The sequence below is a fragment of the Amblyomma maculatum genome, chromosome 9 (genome assembly GCF_055883805.1).
Source record: "Amblyomma maculatum isolate TAMU_Amacu chromosome 9, ASM5588380v1, whole genome shotgun sequence".
Classification (NCBI taxonomy): Eukaryota; Metazoa; Arthropoda; class Arachnida; order Ixodida; family Ixodidae; genus Amblyomma; species Amblyomma maculatum.
Genome location: NC_139352.1, coordinates 120,243,512 through 120,254,053, shown reverse-complemented (window position 1 = coordinate 120,254,053; position 10,542 = coordinate 120,243,512). Strand labels below are relative to the sequence as shown.

Sequence of the window (10,542 nt, the reverse complement as noted above, 5' to 3'; positions counted from 1 at the left end):
AGAATTTGTTGCATTCTGCAGCCTCTAATTAAATATTGCAGTTAGAATACAAATACCTATTCCACTTTCAGTGGTGATCTAACACTTATTTATATAAGTTTGAAATGTTCTTCTTCAATGTCATAATGAAGAGTTGTGCTGCCATTATGAATGTGCCTTATACCTATTCACTTAGCAAAATGCTGTCTTGTTTCTGCACATATTGCTTGAACTTCATTTAGCAATAGTTCTTCAGTAAGATAGTGCAATTAAGTTAACAAATATTCATATTTCATCATTGCTGTTTGCCACTATTGCAGCTTTTCTTCTAGTCTTGAATGAGTATGCAACATCTGGCGAGAGAGGCACCAGCCAAGATCACAAGAACACGATAAAAACTGGTTTGGACAAACAGCTGCTAGACACAGACAAGTGTTACGTGTTAAGTTAATTTTGCAAATTTGTGTGCTTACATAACTATATCTAATTCACTGTGCAACCAATACCCTTGGCTATTACAACAGTATTTTGCTGCCATTCATACAAGTGCTGAAGAATGTGGTTCAGCAATGTCTGATGCCTGAAACATGTCATTATTAGGATAAACGATTGTGATTCATTGCAGTGGTGTGAACACATATCACCACCAAGTGTTGTAGTTTTCTTTGTGTTCAGTGCACTGCAAGCAGTGTTGCTTATATATCGAAATCCCTGGAAGCATGCATGTAGAAACAAGTGAGAAGACAACACTTTTGCAAGATCAAAATCAATAAATATTTTTATTGAAGTGCTAGGACAAGAAAATTCCAACATGAGGTGCAGGATGCAAATTACAACCAGATATCCCTATTAACTGAATTCTTGAATGCAATTGTGAAAGGCAACAATGGTGTCCATGTCTCTTTGCCTGTTTGTCCTCTGAAATGCATTACAGTGGGATTAATTAGCATGGAAAGTTCTGTTTATTTCGGTATGCATACATTTACCTGTCTTGTGATAGTGCACAATGCTGTCAGCCAGAAAATTTGTCTAGAACATGTTTGTATGCAAGCTCTACTCTAACAGCAATTTTTTAATTGCCAGTAGCATGCAGCCATGGACCTGGGTGAAAATGAAACATACAAGTGAGAAACATGACAAGGCATTCAGGTAAAAGCTCTGTTGGTCCGCGGGTGCAAGCACCACTCTTACGAAGCACCATGGCATTATAAAACACCTCGTGTCTGAGCACTCCTTCCTTTGATTGAAGCAATTCTGTTTTTTTGTTAGCTCATAGCTCAGGTGCTTGGTTAGAGCCTCCCTATCCGCCACCTGGGAGACGCGCTCTCTAGCAGTCAGGCTCTGCAGAGAGAAAAAATGTTGTCTGGCTCTGCCAGATGCAGCGCACGATGTGCGAGATGCTGCGCTGAAAGAAAAAGTATACTTACCTGCAGCACACATGACCAGCGTGTTAGTGGTGCACAATGATGGGCTGGAAGGAAAAGTACTTACCTGCAGCATATATGGCCAGCTTGGAGGTGTTTCTCGTGCTCTAACGCACACACCAACCAACTGGTACCATACAGCTGCAAACTTCACCTACAGCTAGGTAAGATCATACAGGAAGCACAAGGACTTTTACAAATGTAGTGGCGGTGATTTCGGCAGAGATGAAAGGCTCAGTCAGTCTAAGGCAGTGCTCTTCTCAGAAGTAGGAATTCACACTTATTCCAAGTACGTGCTAGTTTTCTGGGTTAAAAAAAAAATGTAATTTGAAGTTAAATTTTCATGCTTGCTTGTGCATTTCCTGCTTCACATTATCTTCATAGATCTGTGCAGAAGAGTGGCATAGGGGTTCCATTCCACTTTTCAAAGATATTCATGTCCTGAAGATGTAATTATAAGAGTATCTTCGGTGGTGCTGTCGAGGATTTGCCTTTTGATACTCTCTTTCTGAAGCTCAGTTGGCTTAGAAAAACCTAAGCTGGACAACCTAGGTTTCTTAGTAGTATGAAACCTCAGTTGATGCCCAGCTTTCTTGTTGGCTGGCTCCCTTGAGTTGTGGGACTTTTGTTGCTTGTTAGTTTCTTCGTAGATCTTCAGCACAGGGTCCAAAAGCTTGCACGCTTTGTTGTGCACTTCTTGAGAAATTTCTTCTTTCACTGTATATTCCTTGATTACTTGCATCTTGGCCACAACCAACTCTGAGTTTGCCACGCTTGTTGAGGCTTCTGCTGCCTGAACACTTTCCAAGATGTGGAAAGCCTCACTTATCTTCGAAGTTGACAACACTCCTAGAGCAGTTTCAGGGATTTTCACAGCTGCTATTTCTGGTGTGCTAGCTATGACCACACCATGAATGTGTTTGCAAACTATCATGGACATCAGATGATCATAGCAAGTGCATGCATAGCTATGCACACACACCATGCACACACTGCATGCAAGAGGGCAGCAAGCACCATCTTTCACCTTCGAGACTTTGTATGCGAGGCCTTTTGTGGACTGGGATTGCACAGTCCATGTTCGATCTTCATTCCTCTCTATAGATGCTGGGCTTGCCATGGCAGTTCGATGGCTCTTCTCAATTCGACTCATCTTGCAGGTTCTCTTTTCTTTTGTGATGTGGCTTATCCTCTTCATAAGAAAATGGTATGTCATGTCCATCAGTGCCGAGATGAGCTTGTCGACACGGTGATTCTTCTTGCCTTCCAGAAAATTATGCTTTAAAGTCCTGTGCATTCTTTCAAGATGCATGTTTGTATTGATCCCGAGGCCAGTTCGAAAACTGTAGGCCCACATTTCTGGGCGGTAAGCATAGTTTGCTTTAAAATACTGCATGAACTCCTGCAGCCTGGGGTCGTTGTTGGCCAAAAATGGCTCAAGAAGCTCAGTCAACTCATTCTTGTCAAGGGATTCTAGCAGTGTGCGAACTGTCCGGTAAATCTCAGCTCCAAGTTCTCTTCCTTTGACTTTCTCCATAATCCTTCGCCTCCAGTTTTTGTCCACATGCCATGAGCAGAGCAGTCGGTGCTGAGGTGGACCCATGACAGTTGACCAAGCCTTGAAGAACTCAGATGCATCATCTGACATAAAAATCTTAGTTGATAATGCTCCTGTGGAAGACTTCACAGATTCAAAGAAGGCTGTTAAAGTTTTTTCATTTACTGTGCTGGAGATAAAGTATGCCATAGGCAGTCCTGCTCCAAATTCATCCAGCACCAGAACAGTCACTAATTCAAACTGGTATCCTGTTGTTCCATGTGTGGAATCAACACAGACTGTTCCTGAGCCCAAAACCTTCAGAAGGTCTTCCTGTGGCTCCGTCATTAGAGCAAGAGCAAAATCCTTCGTGCTGAACGTATTTGTTGAGTCAACAGCCCCCTGCTCCTTGTACAAGCGAACAACAGGTCGGTTCTTGTTCCTCATGATTTGCACCCATGTGCTAACACTGACAGCATCACTGTCATGACATCTTTCAGGCACATTGAGATTATACTGCCGTTTGATGTTGTGTAAGGTTAAGCGATCGGTCAAATGAAGAGGAGTCAGCTTGACTGTTATTGATGCCCTTATTTTCTTCATTATAGTCTTCATGGGCACTCCTTTTGAAAGGTCACTTGCAATGATTGCTCTTTCCTGGGTGGTCATGGTGAGGTGTGCAATATCTGCATCATGCCCATAATGTGTCCTTTGGTACATCACCTTGACTTCATTCTTTTCTCTAGTAACAATCATAAAAGAAAGGCATGTCTTACCGCTCTTGCAGCTTCCCTGGCTCTTCATTGCCCGTACCTTGTTCCCTCGGCTTGGCCTAGCCACTCCTGACCTGTGGCATTTATAGTACACCCTTGTACTTCCACCAGCGAGCCTTTTTTCGCCTTGAGGTGCTATGAATTTGCAGTCCTCATTCACCTCCTCTCTCGTTTTCCATTCCTGGAACTCTGTAAATTGAAAAAAAAAAAAAAAAATCAGGGCTCTGTATCACTGACAAAGTAATTTCTACACTCATCAAGCATGACTGTTTGAAAAACATCGTGCACAACACATACTATTACTTACAGTATAATGTAGTCCACATTCCTAAAACTGCATGTGTGGAATAGTTTTTTTCTTCCAGTATTGCTGAGTATCTTGCAATGTTCAGGGAAATTCTACCATGAAGGTTTAGTTGTTGCAACTAATTATTCTGCATATTTATCAATCTTGGGCTGTAAAATATTCTGTTCAAACTACCAGACTATAATTCGGCTAAAATGCCAACCACAAAGGTAGCTTTGCTAGTCCACATTTTTCCCCACAGTATTTTAACATTGGGATTTGCCCGCATTTTTTTTCAAGTGGCAGAAACCGCAGTCGACTGTGGAAGAACCTTTTTATCTGTAAAATTGCAGATTCACAGGACCAATTAAATTTTACTGTTGTGCCGCTGGCTGGACCCATAAATACTAGAGAACACTGCACCAGACAGATGTGAATTTGTGTACCGAACATTGTGACAGTTATAGTACCGAGTGCTGCCACACCTGAGGACCATTAATTATTACAGCATATACATATAGCCCCCTTATTTTTTTCACCAACGCAGAACATTCACCTTTGTGAGGACTTTTGACCTGGGATTCGTATTTATATTATGTATATATATATAGAAAAGAATTGAAGGGGAACTGAGAACCGAGGGGCTCGCTATATATAATTGAAAGGAGAGAATAGTCTACGAGCCCAAGGCGAACATTTGGACATATATTTTTTTAATGTTTTGTTGTTGGTATTGAAAATGTTCCCCTTGGACTCATAGACTGTTCGCTCCTTTGAATTATATACATATACATTATATATATATATGGTTGAAATACATGCTTGATCTAAATAGTTGCTTACATATATGCCTTACACCAATGCGTTTCTCAAATGGAGGTGGGTGTGCGAAACCCACGCCCACGATAAAAGAAATGAAAGGTCGCGCGATAGCTCTCCGGCTTTTGCTCTGGTTAGAGTGAACTAGTTCACTCTACTCTGGTCTTGCGGGGTCCACGTAGGTTCAATGTCAATGTTAACTTCTCTAAGCGCAAGAGCGCGCGCGAAAGAAGGAGATAGGGATCGAGAGATGATCGTGCGATTGTTGATACCGGCACCACTGAAACTAGCTGATAGACGGGCCTGCAATGCGTGGCGAGCGGCATGATATGTGGAGGAGTCGAATCCCTTATTGTAGCCGCGCGCTGGCATCAAATGCGCGTTGTTTAACCGATCAATTCAATCCCAATTACACAACGTGCTTCTAGTACGCAAAAGATCGCAGCACGAATACAAGATTCGCCCTGCCCTTCTCAATACCGGTCGCAATTGATGAAGGTTCCGCACCACCTTTCCACATGGCTGAAAACCGGTGCACTAAACAAAACCGGCAATTTCACTGAAGTGCCGATCGAAAAGCGTAGACCATTGTTCTAAGTTTCTTGATATAATTTAACATCTGTGCTTGCCTTAGTTTTCCGGAATCGGCGAAAATTGGCAGTCTGCTACAGCAGAATTTTTCACCGTGGCGAGCGGAGAACTTGATTCGACAGGGTGCTCCACCTGACGAACTACGAGACCAGCCCCCAAACGGTATTCCGTCATAGTTCGCCAGGTAGCGCAGCCTGTAAAATCGGCTGCTTCGGTTGAAGAATCGAGTAAAACAGCGCTAGGGGAGACGAAACACGTGAACGACAGACAGATACATGCTCTGTCGTTCACGTGTTTCGTCTCTCCTAGCGCTTTACTCGATTCTTAAGCATGTACCAACCAGACCGTATTTGCCCTCTTCTGCTTCGGTTTATTGTCTTCACTAAGCTTTTGCCGCAAATGATAGGTTTTCCTCGATTTCGGAAAATGCAGCATGCATAGTAAAGTGAAATTAGTAATGTAAAAACGTAGCCTTTCAAAAGGTACCTGTGGTCAGCGGCTGAGCCGAAATAACGCATTTTTTTTCCCAACTCGTATAAATATACGTATATGATGGGGTTGAATTCCAAGCTTCTCGAAGCGTCTGACATGGCAACAAGCGAACAAAAAATAAATGAAAATAAATAAATAAAGAAAAATATCAAATAATCGAAATTATGCTTCCTATACAAAACCGACCACAAATACAGGCAAGAACAGTGCAGCGCGGACATGAACACTATAATAATAAAAACGAGACATGAGAATTAATCAAGCTCTCAGAAAAACGGTCTATTGCGAATATATGGAAGTATTCACGCTTCCTAAAGAACAAGAACTAAAAAAAAAAAAAAAATATGAGACGCGGCAATACAGTCCAGTCTGACATTAGTCTAACATTTATATATCTAAAAATGATCGAGTACATCTTAAATACAGCTTCCAGAAAACGCCTCATCAAGCTAAACGAATCGCAGAATGCCCTGCGAAATTTTGAAAGGCAGCGGATTATATACACAGCGCATATCGCCGAGAACATGGAAAAAATAAATTATGCTTACATGTATTGCGCATGCGAATTCGCCTGTACCAAAATTCAAGCCGCGAATGCTCACATCGCAAAACCGAATATATATATATATATATATATATATATATATATATATATATATATATATATATATATATATATATATATATATATATATATATATATATATATATATATATATGGAATCACACATGTGCTGATCAAAGAACGAGACAGAAAAAAAAAATAAAAACGAAGTATGTATATAATTACTTACCTTTGTCGTTCGCGAAGGACAGTTGCCGATGTTCGGCTGGGAACTGGTGTACGTCGCTATAGTGACGAGTCAAGTTTTCCAGCGTCGAGAGCCCGCAGTTGCACTCATCACACTTCAGGACAGCTCCTTCTGCCTCCAACTTGTGAACATTTCTCTTATGCTGTAACATGTTCTTGCGCGCAGTGAAGACTTTGTTGCAGATGTCACAGCGCCGATCATGTAGCTGACGATCATCGTGATTGGAATCACGGTCAGCGTGCCGAGGATCGCTTTCACCCTGGTTGGAAATCTCTGCAGCCATTCCGACAGGAGCGGGCAGTGTGAAGCGCGCAGCGAGATGCACGCTTCTTTTAACCTCCCGCGCGCGCCCTCAAAAGCACGGGGAATCCAGGGACTCTAGAGACAATCTGGGGAAAACACGTGTGTCCCCAACAGGACATGACGTCACAAAATGTCACGTGACTTGTGACGTCACACGTGACGTCTTACGTGACGTCATGCGTGACGTCACATTTTTTGACCAATCAGCGTTTCCAGCCGATCTACCCCTAAACGCTTGTGTACGGCCGCCGCTACCGAGCAACACAACCTTCGACGCCTCAGCAAACAAGAAAGACGTGAGAATTTCATTCGCCACGGACTGTTGTTCAATCGAACATTATTTTCGCTTTGTTAACTTTTGACCTGACTTAGTAGTATTTTACGCTGTGTTCTTATGTAACTTTTGCTCATACTTATAATATCTGAAATACCTGCTTTATTATCTTTATAGTCTTCATATTTTTACCACAGTGTTTTGTTCATTGTCGGGTTATTTCTTTTTTCTCTTATCATTTATTTCTTCGTCTTTATCAATATCTTGTCGTGGCGTTGTATTCTCTTTCATTGTACTCTATTATTATCAGTGTAATTTTGGTCTGCTATTTATAAACCTTCAATTGTTTGTAAAAGAAAGTGACCTATTTGTACTTATTCCTCAATCACACACCGACACACGTGCTTCACGGGTTGACCGGCCTAACTTTTAAATGTGTTCACAACCCTCATAGAGGAACGACGAGTAATCGTAAAGGGGATCCCGCACCTCTTTTGACCGTAAAGGCGGGGGTTTGTGACATAATTGGCGTCCGACGACAGGACTGGTCAACCAAGTGTCGGTGAGGGAGAGAGGAGTAGGTGCAATTTTTTTAGTGTTGTATCCTAGCACTGCATAACGCTTTCCACCTAACATGGCTGATGCAGAGTTAGAACGGCTTGTTGAGTATGGCCGAACTTTTGGCTTTGAGGGTCAAGAGCTGCTCAAATGGGTAGATCAGGAGCGAGCTCGTCGCAGAGAAGAACGCAATGAGGAACGTACGCGGCGGAAAGAGGAGGCAGAACTAGAATCTAAACTCCGGATGGCGGAGATGGAGAAAGAAAAGGAAATAGAGTCGCAGAAAGCCCAACTCCGGATAGCGGAGATGGAAAAAGAAAAGGAGTTACTGATGCTCCGACGAGACCTACCTAATAATCCGGCAACTGACGCTAACAGCACCGGAGAGTCAAGGTCAGAAACGGGGGAGAGTCAAGCTGCTCGGCCCGAACGCATAAGCCCGCACAAGCTGATGCCGATTTTTAATGAGGGCAGGGACGACCTTGACGCTTACCTCATGCGTTTCGAGCGCGTCGCTGAGAGTCAGAATTGGCCTCGCGACCAGTGGGCTACAGCCCTTAGTCTATGTTTAAGCGGCGAAGCGCTCAGCGTTTTTAGTCGCATGTCTGCGTCCGAGTGCTTGGACTACAACAAGCTCCGGCAGGCACTCATGATTCGCTTCCGTATGACAGAGGAAGGGTTCAGAGAAAAATTCAGGTCTGCTAGTCCCCGGAACGAGGAAACGTGTTCACAGTTCGTGACGCGTCTTCAGAACTTCCTAGACAGATGGATAGAGCTGTCGGACACAAAGAAAGAGTACGCAGATCTCTTTGACCTGATTCTAAAGGAACAGTTCCTTTCTAACTGCGCCACTCCGCTACAAATGTTTTTGAAAGAAAAGAAGGACACATCCTTCTCTGAAACAGTAGCAAGGGCAGAAAAGTATGTGGAGGCCCATGGCTGGTCAAACTTCGGAAAGCGAAGCACCCCGAAGAATAAGGCAGAAAACGCCGTCTCCAAGACGACCGAGAGAAGGGAAACTTTGCTTCAATCATCGGATGCGAAGAGCAGCGATGAAAAGAAATGTTTTATTTGTTCACGCACGGGACACCGCCCCGAAAATTGCCGGGCCGCCCCATCCGACGGATCGGGACCGCCCAAGAAATGCCACAAATGCAGAAAACCAGGTCATCCAAGCTGGAGATGCTGGGCAAATGGGGCCCCGAAACAGAGAGAAGAAAATCGGGAGTCCGCTGCAGTATGTGTTGAGAACGGATACCTCGAACTTAAGGATGGAGGGAAGATCCCCGTCATCAACGCTGGGTTCACCAGTAAAGAATTAATGCGCCGTCAGGGAATGCTTACCTGTCGTAGCCGGCATGATCGGAGGCCAGACAGTCCGAGTCCTGAGAGACACAGGCTGCAACACGGTGGTGGTAAGAAAGGACTTAGTACGGAAAGAAGATATCACCGATACGAAGTCTCCAGTTTACCTACTTGACCGCTCAGTCCTAATGCTCCCAGAAGCTTGGGTCGATGTCGACACCCCGTACTTTCAGGGACGACTTCTCGCTAAGTGTATGGAGAATCCCTTGTACGATTTGGTGCTGGGAAATGTGGAAGGTGCTAGGCCAGCAGACGACCCCGATCCGAACTGGCCCAAGACAACAGAAAGCGAGACTACGAAGTCCACTGCAGTAAAAGTTGAAGAGCTAGCGCCTGACACCGAGAGCCCCGCACCCATTTCGGATGCCGCTGAAGCTTGTCCGGTAGTGACTAGAGCGCAGGCGTGCAAGGATAAAACGCTGAAAAAGCTTAAAGTCCTGCAAGGCCTCCCTAGTGTATGCCGCGAAGAGTTGGTTCAAGAGCAAGAGAATGACGCGACCCTACGCTCGTGTTTCGATCGCGTAGGCCCGCCGCAAGCGAAGAAAGGAAAGTGTAGCCACCAGTTTTTCATTGCTAACGGCGTCCTTCAAAGGAAATACGTCGCCGAGTCGGGCGGGGAGTACACTCAAGTTGTTGTGCCCCAAAAGTACAGATCAGCTATTCTCAAGCTGGCACATGATGGGTTGATGGGAGGCCACCAAGGCGCGAAGAAAACCCTACTGAAGCTTCAGACAGAATTCTTCTGGCCAGCAATGCAGGCTGACGCTAAGCGGTTCGTTGCCTCTTGCGATCTGTGCCAACGCACAACTCCGAAGGGTCACACCACACGAGCGCCTTTGGTTCGAGTGCCCGTCATTGAGACACCGTTTCAGAGGGTGGCGATCGACATCGTTGGTCCACTCAACCCGAAGTCCGCTCAAGGAAATCGGTACATCCTGACCATGGTGGACTATGCCACTCGGTACCCTGATGCAGTCGCACTTCCTAGCGTCGAGACCGAAAGGGTAGCCGAAGCACTTGTCGAAATGTTTTCCCGTGTAGGAGTGCCCAGAGAGGTCCTCAGTGACAGGGGCACGAATTTTACGTCCGAAGTAATGAAGGAGGTTAGCCGTCTGTTGTCAGTAAAACAGCTGCATACCTCTCCCTACCACCCGATAGCGAACGGCCTAGTCGAACGGTTTAACGGCACGCTTAAACAAATGCTCAAGCGCATGTGTCAAGAGAGACCAACCGATTGGGATCGCTACCTGGCTCCACTTTTGTTTGCATACAGGGAAGTGCCCCAAGAAAGCCTCGGCTTTTCCCCATTCGAACTGTTATATGGGCGAA

The 10,542-nt window shown here is 44.6% G+C and overlaps 1 protein-coding gene across 3 annotated transcripts; it reads right to left on the bottom strand.

Moving 5' to 3' along the window:
- Positions 1-869: 869 nt before the first annotated feature.
- Positions 870-7,001, bottom strand: LOC146180248 (uncharacterized). Of its 3 annotated transcripts, XR_014700798.1 has the most exons (3): positions 6,696-7,001; positions 966-3,902; positions 870-897 (listed from the first exon to the last, which is right to left on the bottom strand). XR_014700798.1 is itself a non-coding variant. In XM_084579459.1 (2 exons), the coding sequence occupies exons 1-2, from the start codon at positions 6,994-6,996 to the stop codon at positions 1,828-1,830; spliced, it is 2,376 nt and encodes a 791-aa protein (XP_084435585.1). In that variant the 5' UTR covers positions 6,997-7,001; the 3' UTR covers positions 877-1,827. The 3 variants fall into 3 exon arrangements, 1 of the variants encoding a protein (XP_084435585.1); XM_084579459.1 differs by having other exon boundaries at positions 877-3,902; XR_014700799.1 differs by lacking the exons at positions 870-897; positions 6,696-7,001 and adding an exon at positions 5,448-5,532 and having other exon boundaries at positions 3,764-3,902.
- Positions 7,002-10,542: the final 3,541 nt, after the last annotated feature.

Bases quoted from the DNA above. Each gene is read 5' to 3' on its own strand.
- LOC146180248 (XM_084579459.1), bottom strand. From the start codon at position 6,996: ATGGCTGCAGAGATTTCCAACCAGGGTGAAAGCGATCCTCGGCACGCT. The intron at 3,903-6,695 runs GTAAGTAATTAT...TTCAATTTACAG, and splicing joins GTCCTTCGCGAACGACAAAG to AGTTCCAGGAATGGAAAACG.